This window comes from Amphibalanus amphitrite, unplaced genomic scaffold (genome assembly GCF_019059575.1).
Source record: "Amphibalanus amphitrite isolate SeventyFive unplaced genomic scaffold, NRLGWU_Aamphi_draft 001146F_arrow, whole genome shotgun sequence".
Taxonomy (NCBI): Eukaryota; Metazoa; Arthropoda; class Thecostraca; order Balanomorpha; family Balanidae; genus Amphibalanus; species Amphibalanus amphitrite.
Genome location: NW_024882640.1, coordinates 140,101 through 158,618, shown reverse-complemented (window position 1 = coordinate 158,618; position 18,518 = coordinate 140,101). Strand labels below are relative to the sequence as shown.

At 51.3% G+C, this 18,518-nt stretch overlaps 1 protein-coding gene across 1 annotated transcript; it reads right to left on the bottom strand.

The window, feature by feature from the left end:
- Positions 1–603: 603 nt before the first annotated feature.
- Positions 604–17,104, bottom strand: LOC122370572 (collagen alpha-1(I) chain-like). Its single transcript, XM_043346265.1, has 15 exons — positions 17,016–17,104; positions 16,487–16,826; positions 15,566–15,679; positions 15,176–15,208; positions 14,721–14,750; positions 13,255–13,297; positions 12,748–12,887; positions 10,846–12,441; positions 10,499–10,620; positions 9,136–9,263; positions 7,585–7,748; positions 6,782–7,171; positions 3,582–3,822; positions 3,157–3,331; positions 604–1,973 (listed from the first exon to the last, which is right to left on the bottom strand). Exons 2-15 carry the CDS (start codon positions 16,709–16,711, stop codon positions 1,103–1,105), a joined length of 4,272 nt encoding a protein of 1,423 aa, XP_043202200.1. The 5' UTR covers positions 16,712–16,826; positions 17,016–17,104; the 3' UTR covers positions 604–1,102.
- Between the last annotated feature and the right edge of the window lie 1,414 nt (positions 17,105–18,518).

The window sequence follows — 18,518 nt, the reverse complement described above, 5'->3', positions numbered from 1 at the left end:
CTGTGGCCGCAGCTGGTGCGTCTGTTCGCGCCCAGCGGTCTGCTGGTGATGGCCAGCTGGCTGGCGGCGCTGATCCCGGCCTCGCTGATCCGCAGCCGACTGCCCATCACCATCCTGAGTCTGCTGACCCTGCTGCTGGCGTGCGACACGGCGCGGCAGAGCGAGCCGGCCAGCAGCGGGCCCGGCACCGCCGGCCACGTCTGGGAGACCGGCTGTCTGCTCTTCTCGCTGGTCAGCGTGCTGGAGGCCGTGCTGGACATGCACCTGCTGGTGCGCGCTGTGACGCGCGGCGACCCCGCTGCCGAGAGGACCGAAAGGCGCGGCGCGCGCATCTACTTCTGGACGTACGCGCTGTGCTGGACCGTCTTCTGCCTGGCCTACTGGCGCGCTTATGTGCCCAACTGGAGACGCAGCCTGGACGATGACGAGTTTAAGTGACGAGCCGTACGGACTGTAACGAAATCCGTAAAAAGAGACCTTGTCAAAGTCAATTACGTTGATATCATCATGTTGATCGTTACCTATTTGTTAGCGATCTCGCAAGTGTTAGAAGCCGGGAGTGTTGCCGTAATTATTGTTCCCCTTATCGGTGAGACACTGTCGAATGATTCATTATTCTATTGAAAACCACATATATACAAACGTTGCTGCACTATGGTGAGACACGGCAATAGTAATTCAGCGCGATGGCATGGTAAAAAAATACCACAGACAGGTGTATGACTGCCTCCGACAGGCTCGTCGATGAGAGACCGGCGGGAGCCAAGGGGCGCCGCCGGCCGCCGATCCGACTTGGTCGCGATCTCATCTACAAAAGGTGCGCGCACAAGGCCTGGCACGGCTCAGAAAATAAGACTGAGATCACAGACACCGGTAAAGTAACGGCACAGAAACATTGCTCTCATCAGGTGGACATCATCAGCTATCACCGACAAAACAAAACAATAAAACAAAATCGTCAAATGAGCATGCAATATAACAACTAGCATGGCGGAAATTCACCGTCAACAATCGTATAAATAGCATCTAAAATGAAGGCGATCACAGGCCGAGCCACCGCAGGCACAACAGTGGAGGAAGCGGGCAGTGGCGGCGGCCGGTGTTACCGCACAGGGTCGCGGTCACGCGGCGGGTACAGCGTCCCGGGCGGCGGAGGGCCGGCGGCGCCGGGCAGGTCGGCGCGCCGCAGCGGGCCCGGCGGCCGCGCCACCGCGCCCGGGCCGCCGAACGGCGACGCTCCGAAGCCCGGCTTTCCGAAGCCGCCGACCAGCTGGAGTCCACCGGGTGGCGGCGCCGACATGGGCGGCGGGGGCGGCGCCGGCGGCCGCGGGTAGCCGGCCACCGGCGCGCCGTACATGCCCGCCAGCTGCAGCTTGTGGTCGAGCAGCTGCCGGTCGCGCTCGAGCGCCAGCCGCTCTAGCTGCTGGTGGCGCGCCAGCTCGGCGGCCGGCGGCTCGCGGTAGAGCAGCGGCGCCAGCCCGTTCAGCTGCATCAGCTGCCGGTCCCGCTCCAGACTGCGCAGCGGGTCGCTGCCGGCCGACAGCGCCGCGTACGGGTCGAGCCGCGGCCCGGCCGCCGGATCCAGTCCGTACGGCAGCAGCGGGCGGGGCGCGGCCGCCGCCGCCGCCGCGCCGTACAGCTGCGACAGCGGGTCGGGCCGCGGCGCGTGTCCATTCAGCTGGTGTCGGCCGGGCGCCTTCAGCTCCAGGCCGGCCGGCCGGTCCCGCTCGTCCGTCTCCCGGCGGCCGGCCGGCGACTGGGACGGCTCGGCCGGCTTGCCGCGCACCGGCGAGCGCGAGTGGTGTCGGCGCGGCGGCGTGGCGGCGGAGGCGCGCCGCTCGGCCGCGCGCCGCTCCCGGTCCCGCTCGGCGGACGGACTGTAGGCGCTGCTGCTGCCGCCGCCGAACGCCGGCGGCCCCAGCTCCGGCTTCAGCGAGCCGACAGAGATCACCGGCGCAGGGGGCCGACTGAACCTGCGGACAACGGACGGCGGTCAGCGGGCGGCGGTGGCGTCACCGGACACAGGGCACACTACCAGCCTAGATGGGTTTGTCTACCTCCCTGAATATCATAGGATCGGCTATTTATCAGCCGTAGCCGTGACTCCGAAGCCGACCATCGGCCCTATGACAGCCGGCACATGACTAAGCGTCAAGGAATTGGAGGCACGTCGTGCCACTATCCACTACCAGCTGTAGGGGAGGGCGGTGGCCGCATAGAGCACAGCTGCTCTCGTAGCGGAGCATCCGCCGTCCTACAAAAGCATTTCCGCTAAATGGTTCATTACCGAAAACCTGCCAACCGAGCGCCGATTGTCGCCATCGTTCCGTGCCGTGGATCACACAGCGAGATCTCTACCATCTACAGCAACATGTCACCCCGCGTATTGTTCACCGTACACAAACCGTATGCAACGTGCAGATATGCGGCCTATCCGCTCACGGTGATAACCATGTGAGGGGAATTGTGTAATATAAAACATTGAGCGAATAGTTCACAAATTGTTGGTCGGTGCCCGGGGTTTTAAATGTGAGGTGAATAGTTGCGGGTAAAATAGAGTTCATGAAATGATTTCCGAGAATGGTCGAGACTGGCACAATAACCTTAATAAACAGTGGAACAATGTTGCAGAAGTATGAACTACAAACGAAACTAATTTATAACCACCTAGTATTTTCCCTTCTACTAAGGTACTTATGGTTAAGAATTTTCAAACCACCGGGAAACAGATAAGAGTTAAAAGAAAAATCCATATAGCGAAAAGGGACTCAATAAAAAACTAATTAGCTTCTGAAAAACTTTTGGGATTCCAAAAGATAAAGTAAAATAGGTATGATAGCGCTAAGGTTGCCAAAGGTATCATGATGAAAGTGAACACTAATCGCAATCGATCCCCAAATCGTCAGACAATTTAAACACGACCGCCGGGTGCGTATTAATGTTGAACTGCTGACATTTGAGAAATGTGCGCGACTCGGTATAATGGCCAGTCATCTGCCGGCATTTAACTCTGAACGACACGTCAAAGTGCTACTGGCACCGCTGTCAGACTAAAGTGCGTCAAAGACATACCGGATGTCGCGGTCCGATCATAGGCGCCCCACTCCACCAACCCCTCGCGACTGCAAGGATCCGTCACTGCGCGGACGTGCGTACCTGGCCCACGGGTCCAGCGCGCTGAGGCCGGGGTCGGCGACGCTCCTCAGCGGAGAGGGACCGGGCCCGGCCAGGCCGCGGTAGGCCGAAAACTCCGGCAGGGAGGCCTGCAGCGGCTCCGTGGCGCTGGAGCCAACCGGAGCCCCGCGCGGCGGCGGCTGCAGGCTGGGCCGAGCTGCACGAACAGAGGAGGGGACCGGTTAGCATTTAGTACGGACTATTTCTAACAAAGTGTAAAACAAAGCAAAGCACAAAACTCTTCCACAATGCACACAAAACAGAAGAGAAAGCACTGTGTTTATCAAATTACTAAAAATAAACCATTTGTCTACCATCCAACCTATACTTAGCCGCAAAACCCCTCCAATCTCAACACCCATCGCGACCCCCTCCCTCCCCCACCACCACCGCCCTCCAGTCCTCACCTAGCGCCAGGTGCCGCGACGAGGCAGGCTGCGAGTGCAGCTGGTGGGCGCCGAGCACATCCAGCGGGCCGGCACCCGCTGCGCGAGACGGCTGCGGCGCGGACGCCATGAGCAGCGGAGGACCGGCCGACGCGCCGCGCGCCGGGTCCAGGCCGCCGCCGCTGCCCGACGCCGCCTTCCGCTTGTTTTTGTAGATCTCCCAGGCAATACGCACGTGCATAGCGTTCCAGCGACCCGTTTTCTGCAGCAGAAGACGAGAGAGACGGATGTTAGGATAGGACCATACAATAACAGCCTTGGTAGTCAGGTCCATTATGAGCGCTTCATCATCGGGGACCGTTAAGTTTCTTCCCGTTGGGCGTTGAGGGATGATCAATTATGAGGGGGAGGGGCACGAAAGTGATGCCACCGGCCTATCAACCCCTCCACTCCACTAATCAAGTGCCGTTGTCCCAGGGGAAGAAAAGGTTGAACATTGATCTAGCGGTTCTACATCCATTAAAAATCAATTGTCCTATCATCACAAAGCGGTGCTACTCTGATTCAGCGAGTCGGCCAGCCGTGTCGTGATACGACTTTGACGCGGCTGTGACATTCACCAGCGCGAACGGTGACACACGACGGTCGGATTCGAGTGGTCAAATGTCGCGCGCAGAGGGGGTAGGTGATGTCGTCAGCCGGAGCGCAGAGGACGAGGGACCGACGGAGGGAGAAAGGCTGACGGGTCAGCCGCGCCGTCCGGGTCAGGATGTGGTCGTGACGTCATAATACAGGTCAGCATGGGACAGTTGTCATGTGACGGACGAGGAACATCGTCTGCCTCTGGTGACACAGCCAGTGCCGGCACCAGGTCACCGATTGACATAAATGCCAATGACGCACGTCGGATTATTGGAAATTCAAATGCAAACGGATTGCTAGAAAATAGCAGTAGAACTAGAGACGAGTGTCACTGAAAAGTTCAAAAACTTTTCAGTTGTGCAGGACATGAGTGAATAAAAATCCAAAGGGCTTGTGCTTTTCAACAGTGGTTCCCTCTTCCATCTCAGATATGAAAAAACAGCATAGGGCAAAAGCTTAAAGCTCAAGGCAACAAAAAATTTACCCTACGCAAACAGAAAATATTGACCAACGTAATTAGTTACGATCGCACGTCATTTACGACAGTGAATAACTGGCGCTTTTAAGGCTGCAACAAAAAAAAATCACCACAGTAACAGAAAATATTCCCGATGGGCTCAGTAATCGAGCGACTGAATATTCTAACTGAGCTTCTCAGGTAAACATGCTACTCCTTCCAGGCGGTGGGGCGACATTTTTGCCCCCCCCCCCTTTTTAGTTTTTTTTTTCGATATATCTCCAGAACCGCTGCGCCCATCATCACCAAACTTTCAGGACCCTCCCGTGAATAGCTTTTACACATTGTGACCAAAACTTTTCCAAAGGCTATGATAGGTTGGCTGCTAATATCGTCGGAGTGACGTCATTTCTGCCATTTTTGACCCACAAAAGGTTTCGCGGGAAGAGCTGTCAGGCCTACAGCTTTAGAAATACATAAAAAAATGTTTCAGACATAAAAGGTGTATAATAAACAGGGCTAACAAAACTGCTATCTCGGATTTTTTTTTTTGACCCCTAAAAATATTAGCCGAAAAATCCCATAAAGTTTTTTGAATTTCGAAAAAAAAACGGAATATATGTGATAGTTCCTACCGCCTTCTATCCACATACCAAATTTGAGATCGATACCTCTTTTTTAGCCACGTTATAGCGGAAAAACTGTTCAACATTGATGACGTCAAATTTTCGAGCTCAATTTTTAGCGATTCTAGACCACTTAGCGCAAAACAAAGACCCCCATTAAACTCCCGTGACGAGCTGCATCGAACCAATACCTATCTTATGCAAAACTATCACCTTTGAAATTTGACCTGTTTTTACCTGACCTTGACCTGACCACTAGATAATGACCTAAACCGTACCTGATGGTCGTATAACCAGCACCACTGGGTTGGAAATGAAAAATTGGCCATAAAACATGCATCGCACAACCTTAGTAAAGTTGGGTTCATGTGCTGACCTTTGGTGACCTGACCTGTGACCTGACCTGGTATTAGCAGTGACCTCTAATAGCAACATATGTACTAGGCACTAGCCAACTGACGCCCTATCGCTGGTTTTCGACAAAATGCGTTTTACTCGATGTTATAGCGCATTCCCCAGAAGACCCGTAAACGGTGAAACATTTTTATCTTTGACCTGACCTGTGACGTCATCGATGACCCCGAGGTCAATGAAATTTAGTTTCCCTCGACAAATTTGACAGGGCTATCGAACAACGTTTAAATTTTACGGATCCGTCCAGTAGTTTCGGAGATACGGGGGGGGGGGCAAAAATGCCCCCTACACCGCGCGGAAGGTGGCCGGGAGGCCCACCGCCTGCCGGGTTAACCCATCATAATAAACCATCACCCTTACGAAATATCAGTACCTCTTAGCACCAGCCATCAGCCACATCATCGGTCACCCATCAATTATATAACCCGTGACAGCGGTGTCTATCAGCTGTCAGTGGAGCAGCGACCTGCCCGCGCTCTGAAGGTTGCCCTGGCCACGGTTCGCCGCCGTCGGCCGGGGGTCACCGAAAGGTCACCGGCTCCGGTCACCGGCCTGTCGCTGTCACCGCTGAATTACACTGACACGACGGCCGGCGGGTGTATGACAGGCGGCCGCCCCCGCCCCCGCCACCGGTGGGCGGCCGGTAAAGGTCCACAGGTGGGCGGCGGACGGAGTGAACCGGGGTACGACGGACCCCGGGTCTGTGTCAGCGCCATGGCAGACCATGACTGATGGACGGGTGGCCACGACGAGTCAGCGTTTGATTTGTGCAAAAATACCATGCCAGGGAAAACAGATTATTTATAGACTAGTAGCAAGATGATGCGATGCATTCGCATAATTGCGCTGGCATGTGTAGGGTATGAATCAGCTGTCAGTACATCAAAAGTGATCAATTATCGGAACAGCGGCAGATGATGACGGAAAGAGGCACGATGTCCTCTGTATCCGTGTTCCCGTAAATTAGGTACGCTCTGTACCTCCTGAATTTCAATCATTTCTCTAGGTAAGATGCTCTCCCTTAACCAAAACAGTCATCAGACCGGGGCACACGACAGCGGCCCGCGGCGGCGGCGGCTCACCTTCGGCCCGGCCGGCTGGAGTCCCACGCCGGGCAGCAGCGAGCCCGCGCTGACCGAGGCCGCCACCGACGCCGGGGTTAGACCCGAGGCGAGGCCCGGCGTCAGTCCGGGGTTCAGTCCCGCCGTCAGGCCGTGCGCCAGGCCGGGCGCCAGGCTCGGGTTCAGACCGGGCGGCAGGAGTCCGGGCGCCAGGCCCGGAGTCAGGCCCGGAGTGAGACTCGGAGTCAGGCTGGGCGCCAGACCGGGCGTCAGGCTGGGCGGCAGGCCCGGAGTCAGACTCGGAGTCAGGCCGGGAGCCGCCGAGCGCGGAGTCAGCGGAGTCAGTCCCGGTGGCAGGCCGTTCCGGAACAGAGGCGAGTGCGCGCCGCCCATTTTGGGCGTCGCCTTCACCTGCGAATGAGCGAAAAGCAGCCGGTCAGAAAGCAAAACAATATGCGGAAACGTCCGCGTTCGTTACAGCAGTACTCACATCGAGTTACTAAGTGTAGGCAAACCATTCGTCAAACATTGTTTGTGCATCAGTTCAATGACCACGGGCTAGCTACTTACAATACAAATACTGAGACAATGTCCATTCAAACAGTTACTGCACATTGTTATGTCGTCGAACAACGACTTACCATAGGTCTAAACGGCCTTTGCAGCACGGGGTTGCCTACAGAGGCAAAGCTGAATCATAATTTACCAACAAGCAAAAGGTTATTCATCGGCTGAATCTAAATGTAAAGTGATGATTCGAAATTTGCCCACAGTCGAACAAATTCGTGCTCCCTCAGTCTCGCTCGGCACGGCAGCGCACTCACCAGTGGTGGCACGGGCGCCGTGACACGCATGTCGGACGCACTGCTGGTGCCCGGCTGGTGATGCTGGTGCTGGTGCAGCTCCGGCGGACCGACGGCCAGGCCGCCGCGCTCCTGCGACGCTAGGAAGCGGCTGTTGAGCTCTCGCCGCAGCAGCTCGGCACTGTCTGTGGACGGGCGGCCGGGGCGCGGTCAGACTCGGGCGGACCGGGCGGCCGGCGCGCGGTCAGACTCGGCGACTGAGCCGCGGACTGCAGCCGGCGGCTGTCACAGCGACACTGACGGCCGAGCGGGGCGGCACCGGCACCGCCGGCCGCCGCAGGTGGGGGACGCTATCACTGCGTCATCGGCACCAGGCCGGCACTGACACCACACCGCCGGCAGCGACCACCCCGCACTGACACCATCGAGCCGGCAGCGGCCGCCCCCAGCATCGGGCAACGGCCTAACGCACCGGACACAGGCATACATACCTAAACTATATAGGCTGCAATATCACCACCGTACCCACAAAAAGTGATCCATTTTTCCATCTAGTCAAATGAAGCTATAAAAAATGTGCATAGGCGAGTGTGCAGATTGATTTCGTGATGTTTAGGTTTACATAAAAAACATCAATAGCCTGAATAAAGACAGGCAGGCCGTTAAAACTTAAAATGCATTAACCAAATTTACAGAAGCACAATGCATAAAAATAAACAATGGCTAGGGTTCTTGTTCAGCTGAATGGAAAGAGGAAAGGTTACATAATGTTTCCACAAATAGGTTGCACGGCGACCCGGCCGGGGACAGAGGACATATGACTGCGGCGCCGCCCCCTTCTCTACTGACAGCGGTCATACCGTCAGTTAGCAAAGCGAACTGAAATTGTCAGAGCTACTGCAATAAGCGTGACGAGATCGCACATTCAACCAGAAATACACTATATGTGAAACCATTGTGGTCGTTCAATGAAACTCTGCAATCCCGTTGAAACAACTGTCAAATTCAGGTTCACAACGCTGTTTAGGCATAGAAAAAATGACCACCTGCACTGCTACCGCTGGTAACTCATTTATGCTATAAAAAAGTAACATAGCATACAGCGAAGTGGCACGTTACATGGATAACTATATCCCCGCCTGACATCACAAAGCGAATGAGAAGCTCACAGCATCATACTGATACAACTTCAACAAATTTTGTTCCCCACAGTATCTCATTGCCTATGTGATTTTCAAGAGGGTATGAAAATCAAACACCAGGCGATGTATGTACGATTCATATGATGAATTGTAAATTTCAAGTTCCTCTCTAGAAATGGTTCTTTTTCACAACGATATATGGCTAGAAAGCAAGAGATTACGTCTCCATTTTAGATACCACAATTTCACCTATTTCACCTCAGTTCAATAGGATTGAGAGGAGCTTATAAGTTAAATTTGAGCATAATCATTCACGCATCCCCGACTTCAATATTTCGATAGTAAAAAAATACAAATATGACGGCGATGATTAGAAGGCCTCAGACAATGTAAGGAAGACAAGCAGTTCCTGGTGTTGATGGCCACTTACTGGCTGGCGGTGCCGACTCGGGTCCGAGTCCGACGGGCGGGGGCGGCGGCCCTCGGCCGTGGGCGGCCGGCAGGGGGCTGACGCCGAGCCCGGAGTGCGGCCCGGGCCTGGCAGACGGCGCCGCCGAGCTGTCGGCAGATACACCTGGTCAGCGGCGACAGCACGGGATGGGACACAGGCCACGCAACAAAACAACACACGACACTCAACAACGACATTCCAACACGCGGGACTAGGGCACGATATAGGCATGGTTCGAGGCGAGCGGTAGCCGTTGGACGTGCTACACAGTCTGAAGCAACAGTTCGGATGCAGAGACAAGCTTCTACGCCGAGATGCAGCAGGAAAATAGCGAGACAAACATTAAAGGAAGGGTGCCACCTTCCGAAATTTTTGTTCTATGAATCTATTTTACTTATTTGAATTTGTAGACGTGGTTAGCGCGTCCACAATATACAAAAAACCGAAACATTGCATTTAATACATTGGCCAAAAAAAAGATCGTTGTTTATATCACCACTACAACTCAAGGTCGTTTGATGTGGCAGCTAGGACGGCTGGCATATCCTGTTGTCATGGCAACATATCATTCTGCCATTTGCATTGATGGCGCAACTGAGACAAAAAGATGAACAAATAAAAAGGAAGAAGATAACATGATTTGAACTAAGTTGTAGGTAACCAAGTAGGTAACTGTTGGCCATATTTGCCAACAGTTAAAGAACATCAAATAAGTCTAGTAAAGGTTTTTCCTTTACAATGCTTAAGAGATCTATGGAACCCTTCACCCTTCATGCAACTTACTAGAAACACTTCCCAATTAAAATTTTAAAACTTAAGTGTATACCATAAAGAAAAAATATACCCTTTCAAAATGATAAAACATGCTTCAAAAGTATAACTTTTATACATACCTTTGCTGATTTCATGTTTTATAAAATACCCTTAACACGACGAGGAAATAGTGCTGAAGATTTTTGCCTGCCCGAATGCTGGCAGCAAAACTCGCAAATGATAACTTCACGTGCGGATTCAATGCTGACCGTCTCGAGCATAGGTAAGTGAAGCCGGTTTTTAGGTTCATGTGAGGCTAATCTTGTAAAAACTGCGTTGTGTCCAAAAGGTGGCACCCTTCCTTTAACACACAAGAGCGGAGATTATTGCCTATCCGAATTATTCTTAACATCATAAACCATGCTTGTCATTCGCTGCACAACAACCCAATTACGGTTACATCGTGAAACTAAGAACTATTCATTGCACCACCTGCGGCTCGTCATACCCGACTACAGACCCTCCACGTCATCATCATTGCGGCCCGCTTTGTCCCTGTGTTTGTCCGACCTCCGTCAGCGTCGGTTACCTGAGGGACTGGAGCCGGTCGGGCAGCGGGCTGGCCCGACTCGACACCGAAGCCGGAGACTGACTGAGTCGCGCCGCCGGGCTGTGACGAGCCGACAGAGACGCCGGGCTGTAACTGACCGCCTGTGGATGTCGGGAAACAGACGGTGGTGATTAGTACCGAATGGCGTTTCAGGATAAATCAGTGATAATTTCGGTGTCGGTGCAAAACACAAAAGACGTCCCTGCAGTTTTCCGTGGACATTGAACATCTCCAATCCACCAGCTATACAAACTACAGAGTACAGAGTCATTGCAGACCGCCACTCGCACCAGCAGGCGCTCCACAGCTGATCATCCCGGACGTACCTGTCGTCTGGATCCGGCAGGGGGCGGCGCCGGCGAGCCGCCGCCGTTCGCCAGACTGGTGGCCGGCGGTGACGGTGTGGCCACCAGGTCCGAGATGCCGAACTTGAGTCGCGGCGGGGCGGCCGGAGGTGGCGGCGGCGCCGGCTGGCCGCTCGAGACGGTCGGCCGCGCGCCCTCCACCGGGGTCTGACTCGGCTGGCTGACCTGGCCCCCACCGCTGGAATGGATGGGATGGCCCGGATACCGGAGATGATCCGGCGGGGGCGGATGGGCCGGATGGTGGCCCGGATGGCCCTTGTAGGCAGGGTGCGCCGAATAGTCGACGGTTGACGGGTGCGGGAGCCGTATGGGCTGTCCCAGGTGGCTGGGGTGGCCGGCCGACGGCGGCCGCGGACTGGTGTGGTTCGCAGGGGGCGGCCGCGGCCCGGGCTGCTGGCCCGGCCGGGGACTGGGGTGGGGACTGGGCCGGGAGCCGGGGCGCGGACTGGGGTGCGGACTGGGGCGGCCGCTCTGCGCCGACTGTCTGCCCGGGTGGGCCGCCGGCTCGCTGGTCCTGCCCGGGTACGGGCCGGGGTGGTGGCCCGCCAGACCCGACAGGGCAGACAGCGGGCTGGAGCTGCTCGTCGCCGACGGGTACGGACTCAGCCGACTGGTAGGGGCCATATGAGCGCCGGGAAGACCGGCCAGCGCCGGATGGCCGCCCGAGAAGCCGGGCAGGCCAAACACCGGGCCAGGGTGACTGCCTAATAAGTCAGGATATGGGCTGGGAAAGCCTGCTGCACTGGAGACGGGACTCGAGTAGCTCAGTCCCGGTCTGGAGCCTGACAAGCTACTTGCTGAGGTAAGATACTGACTGACAGTTGTACCAGGGTACTTGCTCGTCTGCAAAGACGGATGCTTGGCCATTGCTGAGTAGGAGCTCGAGTGGCTGGGGACAGCAGAACTTGAGCTGGGGTGTCTACCAGACAAGGGATGGGAGTCATTTGGATGCAAGTAGGAGCCACTATGGCTTGATATAGGTATGTGAGCAGATAAGCCCATATGGCCAGCTAGTCCAGGGTGGCCCGTCAGGCCTGGGTATCCCACGAGGCCTGGGTGACTGGTAAGGCCGGGGTGGCTCATCAGACTGGGATGGCTTACTAGGGCCGGGTGGCTGGTCAGACCTGGGTACATGGAGAGAGCGGGGTGGCCGAGCGAGCTCGGGGGTCGGCTGGCGGAGGGGCGGCCTGCCGGCCGGGACGAGCCGTCCCGGTGTGCGGCCATCGACTGCTGGGCGCTACCCTCGCCGGCCCGGCTGGCCTCGGCGGACGCCGGTCTCATGTCGCGGCCCGGCCGGCCCGACCCGGCCGCCGCCGGGTCCGGCTGGCTCCTGGCCGCCTGCTGGTGGCGCGGCGGGCCGCCGGCGGCCGGGTGTCGGCTCGAGTGGCCCCCGGTCGCCGGCGTCTGGCCCGGCTGGCTGGCCGCTGTGGCCAGCGCCGGCGGCTGCTCGGGCCGGCCGGCGGGACCGGCGTGGTGACCCGGCTGGTCAATCAGGCCCGGATGCGGCAGGAACCCGCGGGACACCAACTTGGAGCCGCCCGCACCGGTACCGGTATCCTGCCGACAAACAGTACGTTGTGAGCACGTCCTTAATCAACTTGAGAACTACCTAAAGAAGAAAATAAACCATTTTCTAGACATATTCGATGACGAGTGAAGATGGAAAATGATGTGTGCACAAAGCAGTTCTTATACGGCTGAAACTCGGTCTTACGCAATGTAATTTAGAATGTCAGAGCAGTTGTAAGAATATTGAGATGACAAAGGTTTAATAAACGTCAAACTAGAAGCAAAGACATCATTCAAATACCTAAATCCTAATGTGACTAAACTCAGGTCAGCAAGAATATGTTTGAGCATTACCTGTCGGCTGGTGTGCGGCTGGGCTGGGGTCGGAGGGCCTTCACCGGCGGGTTCATCCTTGATCGTGATCGGAGACGGTCCGGCGGAGCCATTGGTCATCACGGAGGCTGCAGTCGCCGCCACCGGTCCCGGTGGCTCTCCTGAAGGGAATGGAAACAACGGTGTGGTCATCCTCTGAGAAGAGGCTGGGTGATCGAGCAACTCAGTCTGATCATGACTTGAAGCGAAATTACCTAATCAAACACTGGTCACTGAAATGAATGTGTCAGCATTTACTGGAGCAGAGAAGAGAAACACAAAAGTTGAGACAGTCTCATGGTAACATTCACCATGTTAGCACAATTCAATGAATGATTAAATGAATGATTAAATGACTGAAATTCAATGAATGAATGATTAAACAATGATACCTAAATTAATGTTTTGAGCAATATAAAAGGAATTAGTGGAAGTCATAAGGAAGCATATAACAAGAAAAGTCAGAACAGCAGGCATTTGAACACTTACGCTTGCTGACTGAGTGGAAGATCTCTGAACCAGCATCTGAGATCTGAAATATCAGCAAACGAACATGAAGACAGGATGCATTTCCACCAAATAACTTGGTCAAATAATTTTTCTGAGTAACTTTTTGCTATTTGAAGTGCTACAGGCTGAAAAACTTCAATCCTTCACTATAGCTAGGCAAAATGCTTCCTCTGACACCCTGAGTAGATACCTGAGATTTGGTGCACCATATTCTGATCAAGAGTTCATAGTTTCTAAAGAATGCTAAATGTTGACTAGTTATCTTAACCCTCGCCCGTATAGTGGGGGGGGGGGGGGGTCGAACGGACCCCCCCCCCCCCCATAGTTTTTCGCGAATAACTCGCGTAAAAAGCGGCCGATCGCGACGAAACTTTCAGTACCCTCGCGTTCATCAATTTCACACCTACCCTGAAAATTTCATGACCGTGACCCAAATGACCTTTGACCTGTGGGCTGTGACCTACTTTTCGAGACCATGTTTTGCTGGAATCGCGATTAGGCGTACCTATGTCGGCTCGCATTAGCCGCGCGTTTGCAGTCTTTTCGTGGTTTCAAGCGTTCAAACATGTGATATGATGCTGCCCCCATGCATTAGGGTGGGTGTCAAGGTCACCTGAAGGTCAGGTCAGGTCATTGACCTTTGATGACCTCGGTTCACTTTTTCGAGTTTTACATGTTTCTAGGCCAGTTTTTTTAGCTGAATTCGAATTTAGCAACCATATGAACATTTACGAAGTAGTTTTGGTGCCTTCGTAGCATGTTACGAAGCTGTCAGAGGCGGTTGCCACCTACTACAAATACCCTTACTGGTTGACCTGACCTGACCTGACCTGACCTGGCCTAAATACATGAAGACAATAGACATCATCTGTATTCAAAACTAACATGATATTCGTGATCAGCACCCCGAAAAACCCCATAGCAGCCACACTTTACGACGTTCTAACAGGTCCCGATTTTCCTGCCTTTGGGATCATTGACCTGACCTGCAAGGTCAACCAATGACCTAGGACCTTAAAATTGGGTAACATCGGCTTTCTCTCGTCACGGGCAGCACGCTCGTTTTTTCCGCGAAGCTCTAGCTCAATCAGGGGCGAAACGGCAAGGGGGGTCCAACGGACCCCCTCCCCCCCCCTATACGTTCGCGGCTGGAAAAACACCAATACGGGCAAGGGTTAAGATGACAAGCCTTTCAAGTCAAACTTAAGGCTGGCCAATTAAAAGTAAGTTGGGTAGATGCAGTATAGTAAGTTCCAATATGTTCCACAGATGTGATAAAAAAAAATCGAAGTAAAATTTTTCAACCTTGCATATGACAAATAATTAAACAGCTTTGTGATGTTTTCAATAGGTACAAAAAGCAACGAATTTGAAGTTTTAATCAGCGACTTTCAACAGATGCTATAGCTGAGCACATATGGATCCAAGAAGGTGGGTATTCTTACCTTGCCATCATCACTTGCACTATGATCACACTGAAAACCAGAGAAATTATAGATTAGTAAACATTAGGAACAGGTAAGTATTGTCTTGCTTTAGCTTTAGTCATCACAAACCATGGTCTATGAGCCTTGCACACATAATTATTGGTAAAGGTATGTTATTATTGGTAAATTATGCTAGACCTCTTATTAAAGGCAAGAAAAAGGTTAAAGAGAAAAATATGGTTTTATATATTTTGATATCGCAGAACTTGTGGTCACACTAAAGAATGCCAGGTAAAAACTAAAAATAGGAAGGCAACAATTCAAAAATTAATCCTTTATAAAAAAAATCTTAAATATTTGATTGAATGGGAATGATAATATCACATTATGTTTTAGCAAACCCTGATATCCATGCAATTTGCTACAAATAACTTGACAACACTTGGGTAGCTGATGTCAAAAATAAAACTTACAAAATACCCATCTCCAGAACTAGCACCAGGATCCTGAAAAATAAACAACAAATCAATTATGGTAAGCCAGCATGGCAGATATATATGGCAGAATAGCTGAAATCTGCCTTATGCTGATCTTTATTGAATTGTGATGTACTAATTGGAATCAGACTAAATAACAGATGCCTTGAAAGACATAATTACACCATGTGGTAACAAATTACCTTCAAATGCTAATTGTAATAATCTAGAATGTGGGAATGTGAAACAGTCAAGCCTAGAACAAGCAATAATTAACAGTGATTATGTGAAACAACAGGAAAAGTTATAATCTAATTCTTTAAAAAAGATGAATCACAGCATCATTTATGACTTAAGGTGTTCATTGTCATGCAATGCAAAGAGTACCTGAGTGTGATCATCATGGTGCTTTCTTTTCTTTGCACTGACTGAATTCTCTTGAGTTGAGAGTAAGGGATCTAAGGTCTTGAACCCCTTCTTCTCAGCCAACTTCACAGCTCTCTAAAAGGGTGCAGAGGTACCATGAAAACATGTGAACATCAGCAATCTGAAGGAACATCTAGTAGGCTGGTACTTTTAAACATCTTAAATAACTATTCCCAATAATCAAATGAATTGTCAAAATTGAGGAGTAGCAATTACTTCACAATATTATGAATGCTTAAGATTCAGCAGGTAGCTCAGTAAAATGAATAGATAAAAATGGACACCTTTTCAGTTACATTGCACTGACTAACAAATTACTAATTCATAGTAAAGGTATGTTATTGTTGGTAAATTATGCTAGACCTCTTATTAAAGGCAAGAAAGAACAAGCCTAGAACAAGCACTGACTGAACAGACAAGGGATGGGAGTCATTTGGATGCAAGTAGGAGCCACTATGGCTTGATATAGGCATGTGAGCAGATAAGCCAGCATGGCTTATCTGCTCAAATACCTATATCACAGTAAAGGTATGGAAATGTCACTCAATAATTAAAAAATGGACATGATTGTTAATGAACACTTGACGTGTACTGTAGTCTGGCAAACCTAAGAAAGAATGGGTTTTAACAGCCCCAAAAACATACTATAGTCTGCTGCAGCCATTGATGCATGTGCATTTATATTGTGAGAGCATATTTTCTGTCACAACTTTTCACAAAAATTTCTTCCAACCATACATTTCAAGTGACCAAAACATGTGCAAAGTGATTCAGGTGCTTTGACTCCATTATTTCTTAGGTTTGTCAGACTAAAGGTACTGGAAATGTCACTTAACAATTAAAAAAAGAATAAATGAAAGAACAGGTGGTAAGGAAGCTTACCTCAATGTCACTATATGCTTTGAATGAATAAATAGCAAAACCATCAATAATATCTTCTTCGAAGAGAGGTTCTTTTAACTTTCGCTTCCTGTTGGGAGGCCTTGCTGGTCTTGGTTCCAATATATCATCCCCCGTCTCATTTCCATTATCAACATCTTTCACTCCAACTTCCTTCAGCTTTTGGGCCCGTGCCCTTCTTCTGTTTCTTTGCCTGTCTCGGTCCATCACACTTGAGTATATGGACTCATAAGCCCGAAAGCGATGGGGCAAAGTTCAATATCATACTACGCGAAGTTCCAAACACATGATTAGAAAGTCACCTCCGTCCCTTCGCGGTCAGCTGTGGAAGAGGAAAAGCACCAATTCAAATTAATTTTCCAAGGCAATGAGTTTTCTGTTTATGTCAAGGTACCTAAATGGCCGCTGCAGACAACACCAAAACCATGAGAACACCTTCAACTAACAGAACACATAAGAAAAGATGAGAATGATTCTACACCACATATAAATACAAGCATATCAGCCTCACCCTATCAATATTATTTTTCGAAAATATCACACGCTGAATCAACATCCCAACAAAGTCCACGCATTTTGTTTTGCTTTAGTTTAATGGCGGAAGCAGCCCGGCGACACAAATGTGGACTGAGACAGGCGGTATACAAGCTTCTTTTCATTTCAAATGGATAAAATATCCGAATAATACTTGCGAAACGAATCTCGTTTAAATAACATAATGAATTATAAGATAGATAACCATAAATTATCACCTAAAAACCACGTTTTGCCCGACCGTATTCTTTGCCTGGATGTGCTCCTGATACAATGTTCATCCGCAATCCCTTTCCATAGAAAATAGTGACATTGCACTGCGAGATGAGTTGTTTGTAAGCTAAGAACTTCGTTAAAATAAATATTTTTTGTCGTTATTTAATATTTTAAGCCTATGGAAATATCGAACAACTTGGTTATAGAAACCGTTCGGGGATAAGCAAAGCAAAAATATTGGAAATGTCGTTTTTTGTAATTTATTGAATGTGGTAGCTCCAGGATGTTGCCAGTAACGGCGCAAAGAAGGCATTCCATTTTTAGAAGCGACCAGGAAATTTTATTCAGGCATCTTTTCCAGTTGTGGAACCGCTGAATGTGGAGCGTTTTTTCGCTAGAAGAGAAAATCTTATCATTTATTTTCCTTTTGGGCAACTTCACAACAAATAAACGAAAAGATACAATGCGCTTAGGTGGTTGGGTATACTAAAGGCCGCGGTACAATATAGGTATAACTCTGTAACAGTTTAGCCCGCCCCCGCTCGCTTCTTTTCGCTATCCGAGCAGGCAGACGTATCGGTTATCAATCCCATAGGCGGCGGAACGGGGAGGGCACCGGGGCACCTTGCCCCCCTTTGATTTTGGCATTTTAACATTAGCCCTATGGGCGTTGCATGGAAAGAATGGGACCAAAAGTCGGCAGTGCCCCCCCCCCCCTTAATTGAAGGTGTTCCGCCGCTCCTGATCAATCCTGGTAGCAGAATAGTGAATTGTTCTCAACTTTTTGTCTCAATCGCCAGTCCCTCCTCCCAGCCCCAGTTCCACCCAAAGTTCCTAGTGGCACAGCCCTCCCGACTTCTTGCCATCGACTCAGCCCCTCCCCCCCCCCCCCCCCCCGACCCAATGTTAGATCCGTTTGGAGACCGGTCTGTCGTCTGATCTCTGAACTTCATTCAGATCAAATGCAGATCGGTGTGAGACTCCTTCAGACTAGTATTGCGTCCTGAGGCTGAGATCGTTTTAGGCTCCTCGAGTCTTTACCTACATAGACTGGCAAGTGATCTCAGACGGAATGAAGGCTTCCTGAAGACTGAAACAAATTATTCGGAAGTCAGGAAATCGCACATGAGAGCCCTTTTTAAGTTCAAATATAATTAAATCCCACTCGCATGCACCTCCGTGCCTGCAACATGGTGTGAGCGAGAGCTAAATAATTTTAAGGGGATGTTATTTCCTGAGTCCTTACTGCATAAATAATCTTTCA

Coding starts and splice junctions, on each gene's coding strand:
- LOC122370572 (XM_043346265.1), bottom strand. CDS start 16,711: ATGGACCGAGACAGGCAAAGAAACAGAAGAAGGGCACGGGCCCAAAAG. Junction 12,442..12,747: donor AGCCGCACACCAGCCGACAG/GTAATGCTCAAA, acceptor GTTTGTCGGCAG/GATACCGGTACCGGTGCGGG. Junction 7,172..7,584: donor CGGCGCCCGTGCCACCACTG/GTGAGTGCGCTG, acceptor GCTCATTCGCAG/GTGAAGGCGACGCCCAAAAT.